The sequence below is a fragment of the Rattus norvegicus genome, chromosome 1, assembly GCF_036323735.1.
Source record: "Rattus norvegicus strain BN/NHsdMcwi chromosome 1, GRCr8, whole genome shotgun sequence".
In the NCBI taxonomy this organism is placed as follows: domain Eukaryota; kingdom Metazoa; phylum Chordata; class Mammalia; order Rodentia; family Muridae; genus Rattus; species Rattus norvegicus.
The window spans coordinates 245,689,135-245,710,226 of NC_086019.1; the positions used below are offsets into that span (position 1 = coordinate 245,689,135).

Here is a 21,092-nt window from a genome sequence, read left to right on the forward strand (position 1 = left end):
TCCCTATAACTCAGGTTAGGAATTTCCAACAGGCCTTATATGATCGAGGGTCTACCCTCTCTTTCTCCCTTTCTTCTCTCTTTCTCTTTCTCCCTTTTGGTTTATTCAAGACAGGGTTTATTTGTGTAACACTGACTGTCCTAGAACTCACTGTGTAGACCAGGCTAACCTCAAACCCACAAAGATCTGCCTGCCTCTGCCTCCTCCCAAGTCCAGGAATTAAAGGCATGTGCCACTGCTGCTGGTGGTTGAGGGTCTCTTATGAGGTTGCAGGTGCTGGCTCCTTGACTGAGGCCAGAGGAGCCTCTCTCAAGATGATGTGTTCACATACCATTGGCAGAGGGAGCACGGGGGCATGTGGGGGCACGGGGGTATGCGGGGATGCGGGGGACGTTGCTCGAGGCGGGGTAGGGGGGAGGTTCAGCAGCAGCTGAGCCAGAGTCCCGTGACCTACTCCCAGACTTCCTCACAGTTCCTCCTACATCTCATGGGAATTTGTTTGACTTTGTTAGGGTCGTTAGCAGGTGCTGGCTGTCTACCCCACAGTATAATGTGTAGCACAAGGGAGAGGTTCAATTTGGTTAAAGAAAAAAACAGACCAAACCATTAAATTGGCTGAGCCATTTAAAATACCACACCTCCATAAATCAAAGTCTTTTATGTTTACTTATATCCGACTGAACGATCTCTTATCCAAGTGAAACCAAAGGGATATTTTCTTTAAGTGTTTAGTTTATGAGTGGGGAGGGGACAGAAATGTTGACTAAAGACAGATTTTGGAATATTTACTTCCACTGTTTAATTTCTTTCTCCCTTTTTGTCTCAAATCATCCTCGTTTGCCTTTTGGTTTTGTGAATGTTTAAAATTAACTGAATTATTAATGATTTTAATTCTAATGCTTTTTTTCTAAGTGATCAGAGTGTACACCTTTAGTCTGCCTTCAAATAACCATATTCATGTAGAAATAACCTTGTAGAATTAATGTTCTGATTCCCTCCTCTTAACCTCTGTTCTGACCAGACAATTCAGTTCAATGTTTATTAGAACTCCTACAACTCATAGTCACTATTTTTGCTTTAAATGATCAATTATCATGCTAAGCGATTTAAAGAAATGAAAAAATCATGCACATTTTAATACATTTAGGCCTTCTGTTCCTTTACATATAGACATATCTAGATTTTTTTCTGCACAAAAAGGTCTTCCTTTATTACTTTCTGTAGTTTAACCCTGCTAGGATCATTTTGCTTCTGCATGTCTGAAAAGGGTCTCACTTCATCTTCATTTGTTGAAGACATTTCTTTGCTATTGAATTCTGCTTAATAATTTTTTTCTTATTCTATCCTTTCCTTGCTTGCATTGTTTCTGATGAGAAATATATTGTTTTATCTTTGCAACTCTTGTCTTAAGTCTCTAGCACCTTTGACGTTTCTGAAGTTCTAGCTTTTTTTCTTACACACACACACACACACACACACACACACACACACAAACACACACACACACATACACACACATACACTATTGGGTTCTACTTGGGCCTAGAAACTCTCCAAACAGTGAGCTCAGGTATTTACACTATGTGTATACTTCATTTTTTCTTTTGCATCAGTTATTAAGATATTGTTTTGACTGTTCATCATGTGAAAACCATTCTTTTTTTTTTTCTGCTTAGACTTTATTTAATGCACCAGGATAAATCTGATTTTTGTACTCCATTTTTGCTGGAAGCAGTTCAGTATTGTAAAGCCAAAAGAATAAATGCTTGAAGTATTCAAACTTTTGATTGCAAAAACTCTCTCCTCAGAACTGACCTATATTTTTCATTAACTTAAAACCATCAACTCGCTTTTGAAAACCTAGTTAATGCCATAATGTTTGACATTATCTCTTTCCTTACAGGGAACAGAAAACACTCAAACTGGATTTTTAAATCATTGCACATTAACGATACAACCCCAAGTTGCAGAATGTGACCTTGAACAAAATCCTTCTAAAAAATTAGCTTCAGGCAACAGAGAAAAGAAAAGTGAACTGTTGTTTTGAAATACTGGTGTAAAACAAACTGTCCTTGTAGGAAATTACAACTGGAAAATTTTGTTTGGCTCTTAATATATCTGAATGAAAGGAACTGTCACCTTACTTCTCACGACTGGAATTATCTGAGATTATCTGTTGTCTGGACATGATCGCCAGGGAAGGGAACACAGAAGAGTAGCAACTCAAGGACGCTGGTCAAGATGACGTCCGAAGAAATGGCCGCTTCCTTCCTCATCCCGGTGCCTCAAAGGAAAGTGGCTTCTGCCCAGTCAGTGGCAGAGGAGCGGGGTGAAAAGGTCTCAGAAGCCGGCATTCCTAAGACACGAGCTGGCAGACAGGGTGGGCTCACCCCTCGTACCATCTCACAGCGGAACGAACCTGAGGAAGAGTCTCCTAGAACTGATTTTTCCCAGGTCTTCTCAATAGCGAGGGGGGAACTAGACAGCGACGAGAATCACAATGAAAGGTGCTGGGAGGAAAATGTGCCAGGTTCCACGAAAAACCACGCGGTTAACTGCAACAGCTTATTGCAAAGCCACCAGCATGCGCTTCCCCCGAGCCAGCTCTGTGAAGTCTGTGACTCTGTCACAGAAGAACACCTGTGTTTGCAGCCTGGGATTCCTTCTCCACTGGAAAGGAAGGTGTTTCCTGGGATCGAACTGGAGATGGAGGACTCTCCCATGGACGTGAGCCCTTTGGGAAACCAGCCTGGGATCATGGAGTCCAGCGGACCTCACTCTGACCGCAACATGGCGGTATTTCATTTCCATTATGCAGGTGACAGGACAATGCCAGGTGCTTTCCATACCCTGTCAGAAAAATTCATTTTGGATGACTGTGCAAACTGTGTTACTCTTCCTGGGGGGCAGCAAAACAAAAATTACATGGCGTATACTTGCAAACTGGTGGAGTTGACAAGAACCTGTGGTAGTAAGAATGGGCAGCTGAAGTGTGACCACTGCACCTCGCTGCGGGATGAATACCTGTGCTTTGAAAGCTCCTGCCGGAAGGCTGAGGCTCTCTCCTCAGGTGGTGGCTTTTGCGAGGACGGATTTACTCATGGTCCCTCTGCCAAGACTTTTCTGAACCCTTTGGAGGAATTCTCTGATAATTGTGAAGACGTGGACGATATTTTTAAAGGCAAAAAGGAGCGGTCCACTTTGTTAGTCCGAAGGTTTTGTAAAAATGACAGGGAAGTTAAGAAGTCTGTGTATACTGGGACAAGGGCCATTGTGAGAACCCTGCCTTCTGGCCACATTGGGCTGGCTGCTTGGAGTTACGTCGATCAGAAGAAAGCTGGTCTCATGTGGCCTTGTGGGAATGGAATGAGACCTCTGTCCACAGTGGACGTAAGGCAAAGTGGGAGACAGCGTCTGTCTGAAGCCCAGTGGTGTCTGGTAAGAGTTTGAGTTTCTTTCCATCACCTTTTGAAAGTTTTTTATTTTTATTTTTATTTTTATTTTTTACTTTTTCTCCTTTCCTTCACCCTCCTTTAGCAGTTTTGGATATACAGTCTTATGATACAGGCCTGGAGCTTGCTATGTACAAGGCCTAGCTTGTCCTTGAATTTGTGATCCTTCCGAATCTTGAGATTACAGGCACACCTGTTTCCGTTATTTCGGTAAACTTGATTTTTTATTCTCTATCTTGTGTTAATTAATGGAAAGGATAAAGTAAGATCTGTCAAGATAGGATTCTTACAGGAGTCACTTCTGGTTATTGGAGTTTGGATATTCCAACTCACAGGTCTCAAGTCTGAGTTGACTCTGCAGTGACACTGGCCATAAAATACACACAGGCCTATGCAGGGAGTGGGGAAATTAGAGATTTTTCTGATGACAGAAAAATGGCTTTGTCCATTAACTTTGGACAGGCATTCTCAAGTCTTTTGTGTGTGTGTGTGTGTGTGTGTGTGTGTGTGTGTGTGTGTGTGTGTGTGTGTGTGCTGTCCACCTACCTCTTCAACGAAGTCTACAGGCGTAAAATAACACTTTAAACGCACCAAACCCAATAGAAAACATCAGTAAAGGAGAGAATTATGTTGAATTGCATTTATGAGACAGAAGACGCTTTTGAAATTGTGAGATGGTAACTTAAGTGCCTCTTTCTTACCACAGTGGCCATTGTTACCTAGCATGTGATAGCCTCCTGTTCGAGGAAATCCCTCTAACCTAGGCAAATAGTGACAACCGTTCTCCCTAAATAGCCATAATATTTTAAGGTATTCACCATGACCATGACATGATGTGAAAAATCTGTGTTATCTTTTTGGTGACGAGATCAGTTACTTCTGCTTCTATATAACTGTGTTGTAAAAATCCACAGTGAAAGGAATGCTAAACCAGAGCTTCCAGGGACTAAGCCACTACCCAAAGACTATATATGGACTGACCCTGGACTCTGACCTCATAGGTAGCAATGCATAGCCTAGTAAGAGCACCAGTGGAAGGGGAAGCCCTTGGTCCTGCCAAGACTGAACCCCCAGTGAACGCACCCAGGATTGCACCGCCACCGGTCCTACCCTTGCTAAACATTCCTGCTTCCTTCAGCGATTCTCTCTGGGAAATTGTTTCTAGAACGCTCACATTTCAGTTCTTCACACTTCTTTATTAACCTAAATGAAGCTTCGGAAGGAGGGTCGTTTGGCTTGGCTGTGAGTTTTAGGACGGTTAGCAGAGTGACTTGCTTTCTTCTGACTCTCCCAACCCTGAGGCTGTTGGGGAGCAGTTTCTAAACACCTTCACTGGTCAGACCCTGGGCTGGTTAATTTATAATTGAGAGAACCAATTGTCTCCTCCCTGCTCTGTCTCTGGAGGCTAGGAGTGGTCACCACGGCTCTGTTAGAGTGGGGCTTGGGAATGTCTCTTCTCTTTGTCTCAGCTGCCCTCCTGAAGGCTGTGAGCGGTTTTTCATTTTATTGTCACTTATGGTATAGCTGGGCAGGGGCTGGCTGTCCTGTTTTTATCGGGAGGATTCTTTAAAGAAGAGCCCCTTTTTGATGTACACGTCGCACAGTGTCAGAAAGTCACTGGTCTTCCCTGAAGTACAGCCTCTTCATATCTGTCTCTTTACTTTAGAGTCTGGTGGAAATGCTTAGTAAAACTGGCACAGCTGAAATACATTCCTTTGCCTTGGGCCTTGTGACTTACACCCTTCATCTGAAGGTGCAACACCCCAGCAGCACCCCAGCCATACATTCCCGTTCTGTTTCCCAGTTGTTTTTTGTGTATCCTGCCTGGCTGCTCAGACAGGTTGTAACAGCGCTGTGCGCTTTTGTCTATACAATGCACACCTAATTCCAAATGCATAGAAAACAAGAACATTGACATGGTTGGAAAGCGAGTCTAGAGTTAGCCCACATTTAAATTAGGCTTGGGACCCACGAGTGATTGACAGGTCCTAATTACCTTTGAAGTAAACCAGGCATAAAGGTGCTATTGTAGGTCACTCTACAGTGAGCTGCTGGCCTTAGCACAATGCTGAAAGCGGTGAGTCCTCCTGTCCTTCTGACCTTTAGTGTCTTACTTACTTGCTGGTGGACTCATTCCCACCCTGTCCTGCTCTTTGGTGGCCTCTCAGGGAAATTTACAGCACTATGAATTCTAGTGTATAGTTGACTCTCCATATCTGCAGGCTTGGCCATACAAATTGAAAGTATTTGAAAGAAAAATCATGCCAGTGCTGTGGTGTCATGATAGAGAACTTGCCTATTACACAGAAAGCCCTGAGTTTAAACTCCGATAACTGCTGCCTCCCTCCTACCCACAAATATCTAGCCAGGCCTGACGCCATAGACCTATAATCTCAACTACTCGGGAGCCCGAGGCAGAAATATTGCAAGTTCAAGGCCACTTAGTGAGACCCCAAGTCAAAATAAATACAAAAAAGTCCTGCTGATATAGCATGGTGGTGTGGCATTTGCCTAACATGTTAGAGGACCTAGGTTCAGTTCCAAGTAACACTCACAAGCACACGTAAGTTCTTATAAGCATATACAGCTGGTTTTTCTGGTCATTATTCCCCACGCAGCACAGCACAGCGACTATTTACAAAGCATTGACATCATATCGGTTGCTCTAAGTGATCTAGAGGTGAATATGTGGTGTGCACATACTAACCAATCTGATATAAAAGACTCGAATACCTGCAGTTTTGGGTTTTGTGGAGGTCCAAAGAACAACGGTATTACCTTGGCCCATAGCACGTTGCCCAAACAGTCCTTCCTGTGTGTTGCTGTCCTGTGTTATTCATCTAATTAGTTCTTTTTTTTTTTTGGTTCTTTTTTCGGAGCTGGGGACCGAACCCAGGGCCTTGCGCTTCCTAGACAAGCGCTCTACCACTGAGCTAAATCCCCAACCCCATCTAATTAGTTCTTAGGCATCATATTTTTTGTTTCTGGGTGTGTTGGTTACAACAGTGCAGTGAATTTATATTTTCACAGCTGTGTGGGGAGAGTGGGTTTGGATGAAGCCATGCTTGCTGACTAACCACATTGTTAGTCCTGCTTGTAAAACATTCAAGCCCCCCCTCCTCCATATGCACTCCCTCTGCTCTAAATCTATTGGCTCGACAAAGTAGAGTCTTTGGCAAGTGGCTAAAGTCTGCAGGTTAAACATTTGACTAAGGGTGTTTATCTTTTTTGTCGTTTTGGTTTTTTTTAAAGCACTTTAATATTTGTTTATTTTATGTATGTATGTTCTATTCTGCATGCATACCCGCGTGCCAGAAGAGGGCATCTGATCCCACTGTAGGTGGTTGTGAGCCATCACATGGTGGCTGAACTCAGGGCCTCTCGAAGAGCAGTCAGTGCTCTTAACTGCTGAGTCATCTCTCCAGCCCCTTTGTTTTGTTTTTAAGAATTCTCTCCCTGTCTAAATTTTGTGGAGTTCAAAAGCCTCAAGTTACCTTACAGGTAGGTGGGCTCAAGCACAGACAGTGCCAGTTTTTGTCTTGACAAACTTGCCAGTGTAACCCTAGCTCTACTCAGTAATGGTGAAAGGGGACCTGGGAAGCCAAGTCAAACATCACCAGCTCTCATGTTAGCAGCTCCGGGATTGCCCTTCTTGCATCCAAAGAGGGGTCACTGTACATGAACACATATGGCAAACCAGAGAAGATTCATACTGAGTTGAAAAAAAGAATAGGAAATAATTTAAAAAGACTTTATAAAGGAAAACTACCCACATTTAAAAATCTGATTGGAAAAACTGTGAGTAACTGTAACCAGCTTCTTCTCTGCCCCACCTCTTCCTAAAATGCTGGTTCTTTACTGCCAAGCACAGACCATTACACTTGAGAGGCAGTGAGGAATCGAGCAGTAATGCCTTTGTTGAGATAAATTTGTTAGGGTCAGGGAGGAGGGAAGAAAGGAGGTAGGGTGTGTATGTATGCTAGGAATTGAACCTATGGCTTCCTGCTTGCTAGGCAAGCAGTCTACACTGAAGTATTTTCAAATGGAGCTAAACCAAACCTTAGGAAAACGCCAATGCCTCTCATATGTGGCTCACAGCTGGTAAACTCATGTCCTAAGCTAAAGATGTAATTGTTTTTGTTTTTGTTTGTTTTTTTTTTTTTTTGGTTCATTTTTTCGGAGCTGGGGACCGAACCCAGGGCCTTGCGCTTCCTAGGCAAGCGCTCTACCACTGAGCTAAATCCCCAACCCCTAAAGATGTAAATCTTATAAAGAATCACTTGCAATCATTTGAACCCTATTGTCCAGTCTTTGAAGTAGCAAAAAGGCCTTGTTTTCTGCTTTGAGCATTTGGTTGTTCTGGAGATCAGTGACAATTTGAACCTTGAAATAGTCAAAATGGCTTTGGGTGCTTAGACTAAGCTGGAAGCCAGTGCCTGGTGAGCTCCCTGATGGCTTCTTCCTTTACTGAAGCTTCAAAAGCATTTCCATGTGGGGTTAGGAAGAAGCTACCCTTTCCTGCTGATTGTCGTGTGTGTGAGGAAGAGCTGGTTCCACTAGCTCCATAGAGTGCAGTTAAAGCTAGTACATCAGTGATGGGCTGTCTGAGGCCAGCCTGGGGTAGATGAAACTACTTACCTTGATTAGCTGACCTGGGACAGCAGCGATGCCATCTACACTTCTTCGTCTCTGTGGTTACTATCTTTGGCTAGGAAAGGATAGAAGGTAGAATAAAAACCTTCAGCTTGGACTCTGGTTTGAGACGCATGTGTTTCTGCTTCTCTTATGACAGCCTGGGACAGGATCAGTCTTAGGACTTACCCCTCCTTTGCTGCAGTTGTCCTACACAAACAGAGATCTCCACTTCAGAGAGCCATCTCTCAGAGTGGCCATTTGTATGTGGTCTGAAAATGATCTGAGCCAGTCACGCCATCAGGCGAAGGCCTGGTCTCATCCTTGCCCTGCACTTTCTAGGCTGGGATCTCAGGATGCCGTGGAATGACCACCATAGTCATGAACAGTGAGAGTTTCCCTCTCTGGGAGCATGCAGACAGCAGACAATGGGGCTCAGAGACATCCTAGGATGGTGGGGAGGTTTCCATCCTGGTGACCAAATGATTCAGCATTCGGGGACTTGCATCATGGCAGGGCGGCTGGGTGTGACCATCTTCTGCCCTCCATGACACATTGGTGGCTCGTTCTTCCCTGAAAAACTGTTCTCAGATCAGAGAGCTGACTCACGCTCCAGCCCTCAAAGGCCTCGGGAAACCCACATGATGCTTTCTTTGGTGGTCTGAATACATGAAGACCTCAAGAATGCAATCTCCTAACCCTTATACTAGGTCCCTGCCTAAACTCTAATCCCTTCCCCTGTGTAGGCTCTAGCCACTCAAACCCTCGGAAAGCTCGACAGAAAACCTCCTCAACCTTCAGCATCACAAAAGGCTGCAGGTCTCTCAGGGATGGGAAGCAGCGACTCTTCTCTTTTGAAGCACAAAACCTCTATATTCTTGGTTGGGGAAAGAGGTGCTCAATGTCTTCTCTTTTATATTGTTTTGTAGAGATACACTTTACCCATTTATATTCAAAGATGAGTGTCCCTGCGCCAGTCAGTCTGGAACACTCTCATGCCCTAAGAGAAACCCTAAGCCCTTTAGCACCACCACCACCTGCCTTGGCCTCCTGCTTAATCCTAAACATTCACTATTCTGTCTCTATAGAATATCCTCATGTGAATTTTCACACACCTGGACTTACAGAGCACGTGGTATTTCCAGGGTGGCTTAATTCACTTACCTCAGTATTTTCGGGCCAGTTGACACTATAGCATGCATTAGTGCTTTGTGAGTTTTTTGTTTTTTTAAACTGTGCCATTTAACGCATTAGTTACTGAGCATCAAGCCTCTTCTGCTCCGAGGCTTGATTCTGAGTGATACTTTTGTGAACTTGTTTTTCCTTTAAAGGGAAAAAGGGTGGAACTCATGGTCCTTCCATGCCAGGCAGGTCCTCTGTCACTGAGCTGTACTCCCAGCCCTGTGAGCATTCAAACACAGGCTTGTGTGAGAACAGACGTTTCCTGTTCTTGTCAGTACATACCTAGGATTGGTGGAGGCTGCTTATACCTGCACATTTGACCTTTTCAGGGGTTAGCAGACAGTTCCTCCAAGTGTCTGCCTTGTCCCCACAGAGAAGCACAATGTAGCGATGCCTCCACCCAGCAGGCCTTGTTAGTGTCTCTGTCATTGTTTATAGCTATCCTACTTGAATATGAAGGGATAATCTCCTTATAGTTTTTATTTGTATTCTGATAGTGAATCCCGGCAAGCATTTCCTCATGTGCTTGCTGGCCTTTTGCATTTTTCTGGAGAAATTTCTAGTCAAATCCTGGATTGAAACCCAGGGCCTCACATATACTAGACAAAATACCCAACCACTAAACAACCCTGGCCTCTTTTGCCCATTTTAAAATTGAGTTGTCTTTTATTTTGAGTTCTTTTATATATTCTAGATATAAGTCTATGATCAGTTATGATATATATATATATATATATATATATATATATATAATGAAAACTGAGAAAATTTCCAAGATGGTTCATAACCTTAACACCCATGGAACTTGTTAAATATTTCCCGTAGACATCAGTTTCTTCCTCCTCTTTCTTAATCTTCCTCACGTCACTCTGCCAGCAACCGTTTTAATTGTGAGTCCTTCTCCAGAATCTTACCTGATCCCTAGACTGCCTTAAACTCCAATTTGCACAGCTTGGCACTCTCCTCTCCCCATTTGCCCTCGCAAAGTTTTATTACACAGATCACTTCTCCTGTTAAACAAGTTGTGTTTCCCCGAGGAATGGTTGGGAAATCGCAGTTTGAGTGTGCAAGCGAGCACAGCACCAGAAGGGCATCGTAACAGTGGGGATGGAGGTCACTGCTTCCTGGTCAAAATACTCTGCCACGCACAGGTGCTGCATAACCTAGAACTGTGGTGAGCCAAGCAAGGCATCCGGGATGCAAGCTTAAGGAGGCGCTATGCTTTCCGGTCTCACGTGAGGCAACCTTATACTCTGCAGTGACCGCCTCCTTAAATTTTGAATGCTGGGCAGCTCAAGTGTCTTTTTTTTTTCCTGTCCCAGCCCTGACCACAACAAGGGTTTAAGAAAGCCAATGGTTATCATCTTTGTTGGAGAATGATCTCCACAGGGTCCCATAAACCTTGGCAAGGATAGTCTTAGAGCACAGTAGGAGTGGCTCTTACATTTTTTTAAAGGTTGAAAGGAACATCTAAAGAAGACCATTTCACAGCAAGTGAAAATTATATAAAACTCAAGGGTCCGTTCTGGCAAAGGCTTTAATAAAGGTTTTTGGAAGGCAGCCACCTCATTCCTTTCCTCACTGTCTACAGCTGCTTCCCCACCGGAACAGGGGAGCCTAGGTGCTGTGAAGCCAAAGGCAGCCATTGTTCCGTGGCCTTTTACAGTAGACGACGGACTTTTCAGGCTAAGAGACTGGTCTACACCTGGCCACTCCCTATCCGCCCTTTCCTTGGGTCTGAGCTTTGTGTCCCATCCTCTCAGAGGTCTTTTGTGCCAGCTTGACTCCCAGCCCGCACCCTGGTCTAGAATTTCTCTGACGGTCAGAGCTAGTCCTCTCTCTATAATTGTTGAATGTCCCCCTCGATTACCAATAGAGAAACACAGTTTATACCTGTTCCCATTCTCTCTCTCTCTCTCTCTCTCTCTCTCTCTCTCTCTCTCTCTGTTCTCTGTCTTTTGTCTCCCTGTCTCCCTATCTCAGTCTCTGTGTCTCTGTCTCTCCGTCTTTGTCTCTCTGTCTGTCTCTGTCTCTCTGCCTCTCCCCCCAGCCCCCTTTTCCAGGCCGACTTCGGGCTTGTTAGCCAGCCCTCTCTTGACAAAGCTGCAAAAGCAGCTTATTTTGTGTTCTGCCTATAACAGAATTGGGTTTTTTTCCACTGAAATTCAAAGGGCTCTTTTTCAGGCCTGTGAGCCCAGACGGCAAGCTCTCACCTCTTCAGACTTGGCCAGAGAGACAAGAAGGGTCAGATCTGTGTCTCTTTGTCTCTGGCACCTTTTCTCAATTGGCTGTAAAAGCCCTGGGAGGCTTTCCAGAGGTGGAGACAGAGAAAGGGATCCTCCTTCTAGAGTTCTGTTCTGCTCTTCAGACAGTCAGACAGTCAGACAGTCAGTCAGACAGACAGTCAGACAGACAGACAGACAGACAGTCAGACACACACACACACACACACACACACACACACACACACACACACTCTTTTACCAGGCAGTTTATATATGGACCAGGAGGAATCCTGCTCCTGATTTGAGGGCAAAGGACTGTGTTTTAAGTTGGAGAGATCATTCTTGGGGTTTGGAATGTGTTTGGCCAATTTCCTCAGATTGTCTGACCCTGGTACTCCTGACAATAGGCCTGAGTCAGGCCTCTCCTGAAAACAGACCAGTTCCAGTTCTGCCATTCACTGATGAGTGCCTGTAAGGAAGTCACTTTCTAGCTTTGTTTACGTTGAGGATAGTGGGCGAAGGCAGCTGTGTGCGTATCTGTTGGCTCCTATTTGTCAGACGCTCTGAACACAATTTGCATGTGTCACTTAACATATTATAAATCACACAAGCCCTCCAGATTCCAGAAGCTCATCAGCCTATGGCATCTGATTTAGGTCCCTACCCTGCATTTGGGGTTGAGAGAGTTATTCTACTTCTCCCCAAAGCACCATCTTGAAGTTTGACTGGAGTTGAACCTCATCTTTCCCCGAGAGCTAGTGAAGTCCCCATGTTCGTCACGGCCTAAGCCTCCAAGTGCACATAGGCAGTGAAAAGCAAAAACTCATTCCAGATGTGCTGGAACAAGCCCCCAATCTCATAACTTTTAGGAGAATTGAGAGTTTGAAGTTAGCCTAGGCTACATAGCGAGACCCCGTGTCAAACAAACAGAAAAGCAAAGAGCGAACCGGCAAGCATTTACAGGATGACAGCGCTTGCTCTGTGCTTGGGGAGGGGGTATCTTTTGCATTGTCATAGTGGCCGTCTACAAGACAGACGGACGTAATCACCATTCATGCTAGATAGTCAGAATAAGAAGTGACCATATCCAGATCTGGCTGCCTCTGAAGTTTGTGTCCAGAGACTTTCCTCACAAGTTCCCCTAGAAAGTTCTGATGCAACTCAGCCCTCTACCTTGGCAGGGGTTCTGCTCTCTTATTAAATGTGCGAATGCTGAGCTAGACGAGAACAGGGATCTTTCTTTAAATGTGAGCTGGGTGTGACCTTTGGACGAAGTGGGAGAATGGGGAACAATACCGGTTCTTAATGTGAGGGGTGTGCTGGCTATTGAAACGGCTGGGATTTCTTTTATGAGTCAGCCAGCGAGGGGAAGAGACTAAGCCCAAGGTCTGATTTTTTTTCCCTGAATTGCTGTAATTTAGAAGTACATTTACCACATTTTATAAGTAAGTAAGCAGAAACAATGTCCAAAGCAAACTCCACACACATCTGCGTCAGATTCTATAGCTTCTTCATGGTCATTCTGGAATACCCACGAACGCTGGCAAACACAATTTAGAACTTTGCCATTTGAAAGTTTTCCAGGATCTCCTAGAGTCCTGACCAACTGGCCTGGGCACAGGAACATGACTCGGTTGCTTCTCTTTGCAAAGTCATGCCTTTAAGAAGGCTTGTTACTGCTTTCATTTACAAGGTCCCGAGCGAGGCAGGAGAAAGGTTGGACCTGCATGTGTACTCGGGCAGCTGGTAAACACTAGAAAAGTCTGCCTATAAGGATAACTTTGCTCCTTTTAGCCCATTGCAGAGTGTGGCACAATGGAAGACAGGAACACAAAACTACCTCAGAGTCATGGAGTCGAGGTGGCCACGGGATGCTTGTCTTTCATAATGCTGAAAGCCCAGAGTCAACCCTGTTCCCAAGCCCGATTCTGGGGTTCTCCTTTCACAGCCCTGCGGTGAATGGATGGCTCTGATACTGGTTTGAGATTAAAGAACCCTTATCATCGGCGCCTACTTGGTCTCGCCCCTATACTTTAATAAGGAATCACTTTGCGAGCAGACCATGTTGAGTAGCTTAGCTTCAGAGAGATTTAGCACCAAATTATAAATGGTGACACTTTAATAGTGAGCACAATGTGCCTCAAGAGCCAGCATGTAGGAGTTTGGCAGCTGGAAAGCCCCGTGGCTTCAGATTTTCCAGATTGTGAACCCTTCCATCAAGGAGGAACTCCTTAGCTTTGAAAATTTCTCCTCTAGAGCAAGGGGAAAGTTCATCTGAGTTCTAAATCGTTTAATAGAAAATGCATTACTTTTCTCTTTACTGAGGTTTAAGGCTCAGGGTGGACCCCTTTGTTCTTTTTTTTTTTAATGGTTACAAACCCAACAAGAACACCATAATGGGGGTGTAGCTGTTTCTCTCTCTCTCTCTCTCTCTCTCTCTCTCTCTCTCTCTCTGTAGCAAATGTCATTATTACGGAGACTATATTTTCCAAATTAAAAAAAAGGGGGGGAGAGGAGTTGGGGGAACTTCTTATTTCTGAGGAAAGGAAAAAGAATATTTGAAATTAAGAATGGTCTAGAAAATCCAGAACAAGTGGTTTCAGTAGCTTCTGAATGGATGGATCTAATGACTGGATGGGTAGACATGAGACACATCAGTAGGTGTAACCTGGTCTGGTGACTCATTCCTGCATTTCTCGTTCTTGGAAGGCTGAGGCGAGAAGATTTCTAATTCTGGGCTAAACCTGGATTGCAGGGTGAGAAGCTGCTTTAAAAAAGAAGTGAGATGCCCTAAGCTGAGAAGTGGCGTCATCACGCAACTGTCCTGTGTGAAGACATATCAGCAACAGTCTCGGTGAACTGGTTGCTTCTTTGTTTTTTAATCAGTTTTGTGTGTCTTTGGCGTTGGCAAACGCATTTGGCAGCTACTGTGTTTAGGAAACGTGAAAATAGTGAACTGGGTAAAGTCTGTCTGTGAAGGGATATTCCACTGTCTCAGCGGAGTCCTCTTCTTCAGGATCAGCTCGAGAGGCTCCCTTGTTTGCTGTTTCAGCTGTCTTCATTCTCTGAGGTTCGGGTGAGCCTGTAAACAGGTTATTCCAGCATCCAGGGCGACGCTGGCTTGGACGGATCATCACTACAGCGTCTTTAAAGGGTAGGTTGGTTGTGTTGGGGTGTCTTATCCACTGACTAGGGGTGCAAGGAGGAACTTTGGACGTGTTCTGAGCAAAGGCAAAGTGGGAAGCTCCGAATCAAGAACTTTCAATCAAGCGTGACCATGGCTTCCCGGTCGTGCCTATTAATTTCCTTTGACGAACAAGCCAAAGGCAGCTCCAACCCGGTAATACACCGTTGGCTTAGACTGGGAACACGGCGGAATTTAGTCCTATCTCCCTGACCTCCTTTGGCTGTGTACTGCACAGAGCACAACACACCTCACCATACATGGTCTGCTGGGTAGCACCACACGGATCAGAAGTAGAAAAGCCGCCAAAGCCAACGTCTACAGCTGCAATCATTTCTCCTGGTTTCAACTCTTCCTGCTCAGCACAGTGGATTCCATCGAGAGTTAAGAGCCCCAAATGGAAAGATAATCAATTGGCCTTCGCACCTGCTTTTTTTTTTTTTTTTTGGTTCTTTTTTCGGAGCTGGGGACTGAACCCAGGGCCTTGCACTTGCTAGGCAAGCGCTCTACCACTGAGCTAAATCCCCAACCCCTCGCACCTGCTTTTCTAGCTGACTATAAATAGGCGTTTAACAACGACGACGATCTGTAGGATTTGTTTCAGCTGGAGGCTATCGTCCATAAACTTAATCAGCCCCGCATTTATTTTCACTTTTTATTAGCACATATTTAATATCCAAAGTGACGTGTTTCATCATTTTTCTATAACAAGAACAGTGTTCTCTAACGGTGTTCACCCCCTCTCCCTCTTCTATACCACCAAGTGTCCTTTTTACTTTCCTATCCCTTACTCTCCCTAAATTTTATTATTTCGATTCTTCATTAATTTATTTTTATTAATTTTTAAGTTGCTTACGAAGTCTCCCCTGAAATGCATCATGAGAGGAAAACATGTGGAATGTGTCTTTGTCAGACTGGCCTGTTTCGTTTGATGATGAGGTTCAGTTCCTTGCGTTGACCTGTAAATGACACGATTCTGTTCTTTTTTTTTCTTTCTTTGAGCTGCTCATTTTATGGGTAGATAAGGCCCTGGTCAGGTAAAGTCACTTGTCTGAATTCACATCACCAGTATTGGGAAAACCCAGAATTAAAATTTGGGTCTCCACGTACTGTCTTCTCGACTCTAGAGTGGAGTAAAATTATGAATTCTTATGTCATTTGCTTTGTCTGTGTCAGCAGATTCTGCGCATCGTGACCTTAGGACTTCTGGGGACATAGATTCCTATGCACTGCGCCAGACAAGGAAGAGTTCACCGTGGGCCACTGTGGCGGGAGTGGTGGCAGTGGAGGGGGGGTGTGGGGTGTCTGTGTAGCTCTCCCCTATCTCTTCCGTTCCTTCCCAGAGCATCAGTAACCTTGGTTGGCACATAGTTTGTCAGGTTCATCTACCTTTTTCTAGTTCATTCTGGCTTTCTGCCAGCATATTCTGCCTTCAAGAATTTTTTTTCCTCAGGGGATGAGGGGTTTGGGGGAAGTGAGTGAGGGGAGGAGGAGTGGGAGGGGCAGGGGCATGATAGTTTGCTAGTTCGTTTTGAGTACTCTTGTAATAGGGTTGCATGTGTCACAGACCGGCCTAACATTTGCTTTAGAGCTGAGAATGACCTTGGACTTCTTCTTTTTTTTTTTTTTTTTTTTTTTTTGGTTCTTTTTTTCGGAGCTGGGGACCGAACCCAGGGCCTTGCGCTTGCTAGGCAAGCGCTCTACCACTGAGCTAAATCCCCAACCCCGACCTTGGACTTCTAATACAGCTGCCTCTACTTCCCCAGGGAAGGCAGAGGCCACCTTGTTTTTCTGTTTTTTTTTTTATTATTAACTTGAGTATTTCTTGTATACATTTCGAGTGTTATTCCCTTTCCCGGTTTCCAGGCCAACATCCCCCTAACCCCCTCCCCTTCTAGATGGGCTTCCCCTCCCCATCCTCCCCTCATTACCACCCTCCCCCCAACAATCTAGTTCACTGGGGGTTCAGTCTTAGCAGGACCCAGGGCTTCCCCTTCCACTGGTGCTCTTACTAGGATATTCACTGCTACCTATGAGGTCAGAGTCCAGGGTCAGTCCATGTATAGTCTTTAGGTAATGGCTTAGTCCCTGGAAGCTCTGGTTGGTTGGCATTGTTGTTCATAAGGGGTCTCGAGCCCCTTCAAGCTCTTCCAGTTCTTTCTCTGATTCCTTCAATGGGGGTCCTGTTCTCAGTTCAGTGGTTTGCTGCTGGCATTCACCTCTGTGTTTGCTGTATTCTGGCTGTGTCTCTCAGGGGCGATCTACATCCGGCTCCTGTCAGCCTGCACTTCTTTGCTTCATCCATCTTGTCTAATTGGATGGCTGTATATGTATGGGCCACATGTGGGGCAGGCTCTGAATGGGTGTTCCTTCAGTCTCTGTTTTAATCTTTGTCTCCCTATTCCCTGCCAAGGGTATTCTTGTTCCCCTTTTAAAGAAGGAGTGAAGCATTCACATTTTGGTCATCCTTCTTGAGTTTCATTTGTTCTAGGCATCTAGGGTAATTCAAGCATTTGGGCTAATAACCATTTATCAATGAGTGCATACCATGTGTGTTTTTCTGTGATTGGGTTACCTCACTCAGGATGATATTTTCCAGTTCCAACCATTTGCCTATGAATTTCATAAAGTCATTGTTTTTGATAGCTGAGTAATATTCCATTGTGTAGATGTACCACATTTTCTGTATCCATTCCTCTGTTGAAGGGCATCTGGGTTCTTTCCAGCTTCTGGCTATTATAAATAAGGCTGCGATGAACATAGTGGAGCACGTATCTTTTTTATATGTTGGGGCATCTTTTGGGTATATGCCCAAGAGAGGTATAGCTGGATCCTCAGGCAGTTCAATGTCCAATTTTCTGAGGAACCTCCAGACTGATTTCCAGAATGGTTGTACCAGTCTGCAATCCCACCAACAATGGAGGAGTGTTCCTCTTTCTCCACATCCTCGCCAGCATCTGCTGTCACCTGAGTTTTTGATCTTAGCCATTCTCACTGGTGTGAGGTGAAATCTCAGGGTTGTTTTGATTTGCATTTCCCTTATGACTAAAGATGTTGAACATTTCTTTAGGTGTTTCTCAGCCATTCGACATTCCTCAGCTGTGAATTCTTTGGCTAGCTCTGAACCCCATTTTTTAATAGGGTTATTTGTCTCCCTGCGGTCTAACTTCTTGAGTTCTTTGTATATTTTGGATATAAGGCCTCTATCTGTTGTAGGATTGGTAAAGATCTTTTCCCAATCTGTTGCTTGCTGTTTTGTCCTAACCACAGTGTCCTTTGTCTTACAGAAGCTTTGCAGTTTTATGAGATCCCATTTGTCGATTCTTGATCTTAGAGCATAAGCCATTGGTGTTTTGTTCAGGAAATTTTTTCCAGTGCCCATGTGTCCCAGATGCTCCCCTAGTTTTTCTTCTATTAGTTTGAGTGTATCTGGTTTGATGTGGAGGTCCTTGATCCACTTGGACTTAAGCTTTGTACAGGGTGATAAGCATGGATCGATCTGCATTCTTCTACATGCTGACCTCCAGTTGAACCAGCACCATTTGCTGAAAATGCTATCTTTTTTCCATTTGATGGTTTTGACTCCTTTGTCAAAAATCAAGTGCCCATAGGTGTGTGGGTTCATTTCTGGGTCTTCAATTCTGTTCTATTGGTCTATCTGTCTGTCTCTGTACCAATACCATGCAGTTTTTATCACTATTGCTCTGTAATACTGCTTGAGTTCAGGGATAGTGATTCCCCCTGAAGTCCTTTTATTGTTGAGGATAGTTTTAGCTATCCTGGGTTTTTTGTTATTCCAGATGAATTTGCAAATTGTTCTGTCTAACTCTTTGAAGAATTGGATTGGTATTTTGATGGGGATTGCATTGAATGTGTAGATCGCTTTTGGTAGAATGGCCATTTTTACTATATTAATCCTGCCAATCCATGAGCATGGGAGATCATTCCATCTTCTGAGATCTTCTTCAATTTCTTTCTTCAGAGTCTTGAAGTTCTTATTGTACAGATCTTTTAATGGCTTGGTTAAAGTCACACCGAGGTACTTTATATTATTTGGGTCTATTATGAAGGGTGTCATTTCCCTAATTTCTTTCTCGGCTTGTTTCTCTTTTGTGTAGAGGAAGGCTACTGATTTATTTGAGTTAATTTTATACCCAGCTACTTTGCTGAAGTTGTTTATCAGCTTTAGTAGTTCTCTGGGCCACCTTGTTTGATGTGGTACTGGGAATCACACTGGAGGCTTTGTGCACGGTAGATAGGCAGGCAGTCTGTTGACTGACTATAGCCTCTGGCTTCCTGCCTTCTTTACAGGGCTGGCTTGTCTCCTCCTCTCCGCATCCCCGTGCCGTACCATCGTCTGTTCATTAAGTCCTTCGAGATGTCCTTTTAATTTGAGTGTAGCCAGGTTTCGTGAGTTCATTTCTCTCCCAGCCTCGTCTCTTTCCATCCCTCACTTGGCGGTTATTGCTCTCTCCTAAGGACTGCAGTTCCACAAAGCTCTGAAAACAGCCGAAGGGATCCCTCCCTGTCTCTCAAGAGGATTATTTCCCTTGTTCTTTTTTCTCTTATTTGTGAGAAGCAGAGCCAAATGAGAGACACGACCCATCAGGAGGGACTAGATCTAGCCCAGGAACAGCTAGTGTTGTGTGGGCTGCAAAGAATGGAGCCAGGACTCCAGGCTCACAAGACAGCATTGGGAGGACCACTGAGATCATTGGCTTTAACCCTTCATCTTGCAGAGAGGGAAACCGAGGCCGAAAGCAAGACAGACGTTCTTGTCCAGGTCTGGACAGGCATCATTTTAAGAGCCAGGACTGGTATCCTGTTTGATCTCAAGCCAACTTCCTGTTCCAACCCTAGAATACCAAACCCTATTCCTGACACATATAATATGTGGCACTGAAGTGATGTTACTTAGAGCTTGAATTTGCATTGTTTAAGACTAAGATTGGGAGCCAATACGCCTAGGTTCAAATTCTGACCGGTTCCTATAGCTGCTCCATGATCTAGCACAAATTCCTTAACTGCTTTGTGTCTCTATTTCTAGGTGGGGATAATCATTTAATACTTTTAACGTTGTTGAAAGGAAATGGGTTTCTATACATTGAGTGTTAACATCTGTTTGCAAAGGTGTTTTGCCCCACTTTAATTTAAGCATCTCATTGTAATACCTGGCATGGCATGAATGTTTTCCTCTGGTTCTTGAGCTCAGTTTGAACTACAGTATTGTATAAACTCTTAGGAAACAGTTTCCTCTAGAGGGTTCCGTGATGGAATAACATAAATTGTGAGAGGCATTCTCTAACCACTAAGCACCTTGGGAGAATTGGTATGGTCTGAGGAGGCTTCTTGGAGAAGATGGGGTACAAGCTCTTGGGTGAAGCCAGACTGCTTCACCACAAGGAAACCCCCTTGGGTGGTAGCAAGTCCAGGTGACTTGCCCTGATTTCAGAGGCCGTTCACAATTTCATATTAGCCCTTTCTTTCCCTCCTCCACATTTTACTACTTCACATAAAAATTTAAGTGATGCAATTACCGCCAGGAGACTAGGAATTTTCCTGTTTTGTTTTCAAGCCTATTATAAAACTCTCTTGCACTTGCAGAAAGTTGTTTACAAGCCCGGTTGATGTGAGGCACAGAGCAGCTCCACTGTTTGTGTAGTTGGTGATTTTCTGTAATGACATAAGCACATGTATATAAGCTCACGGCCCTAAGCGAAGCTAGACCTCCGCAAGCCCTCGTCCAGACATATGGGTCTCCTCTCTTGGCCACTCAATTATCTGCCCGCCTCTGCCATCCCAGGTACCACAGTGTAAGTCTTCTCTTACTTCTTCAATGTCCAATACAAGGATTTCCACTCACAGCTTCTCGTGGGAACAATACATCTGTAATGAATGCTGCTGAAGGGTGTATTTCAAAGGGCTTCATTTTCATGTGAACTTACTCCCCAAACTATAGTATTTTATTTTAGTTGCTTTTAACTTTATATAAGAACAGAGTGCATGCCATCCTTTAGGGCTTTTTTTTAAAGCACTTTACATTTCTGTTCGATGTGCACTGTTCTGTATGGCTGTAGTTATTTGTGTGATTATATCGGTTTCCTCATGTATTTCCAGCCAATGAATATTTAGATATTTTTATAAACATATGCCCTCTTTCCGTGAACTTTAAAAAAAAAACCACATTGCTTTTTATGTAGGCTCCAAAATTTCTCTTTCCCAAAGGATTGGAATTGCTGAAACACAGGGTATATGAGTGGTATAGTTTGGGAGATAGCTATGGCTATTTTAATTTTTTATTAGATATATTTTCTTACTTACATTTCAAATGTTACTACCCTTTCCGTTTTCCTGTCCATAAGCTTCTATCTCCTCCCCCTCCTCCATACAGGTGTTCCCCCATTCATTCCCCTCATT

At 44.2% G+C, this 21,092-nt stretch overlaps 1 protein-coding gene across 2 annotated transcripts in view; it reads left to right on the forward strand.

The window, feature by feature from the left end:
* Plce1 (phospholipase C, epsilon 1) overlaps positions 1–21,092 on the forward strand; it is a 309,112-nt gene that overhangs the window by 33,280 nt on the left and 254,740 nt on the right. For both annotated transcript variants that reach the window (XM_039108292.2, NM_053758.2), the window contains 1 exon segment: positions 1,904–3,438. In XM_039108292.2, coding sequence (XP_038964220.1) covers positions 2,242–3,438 — 1,197 coding nt within the window. In that variant the 5' untranslated portion in view covers positions 1,904–2,241.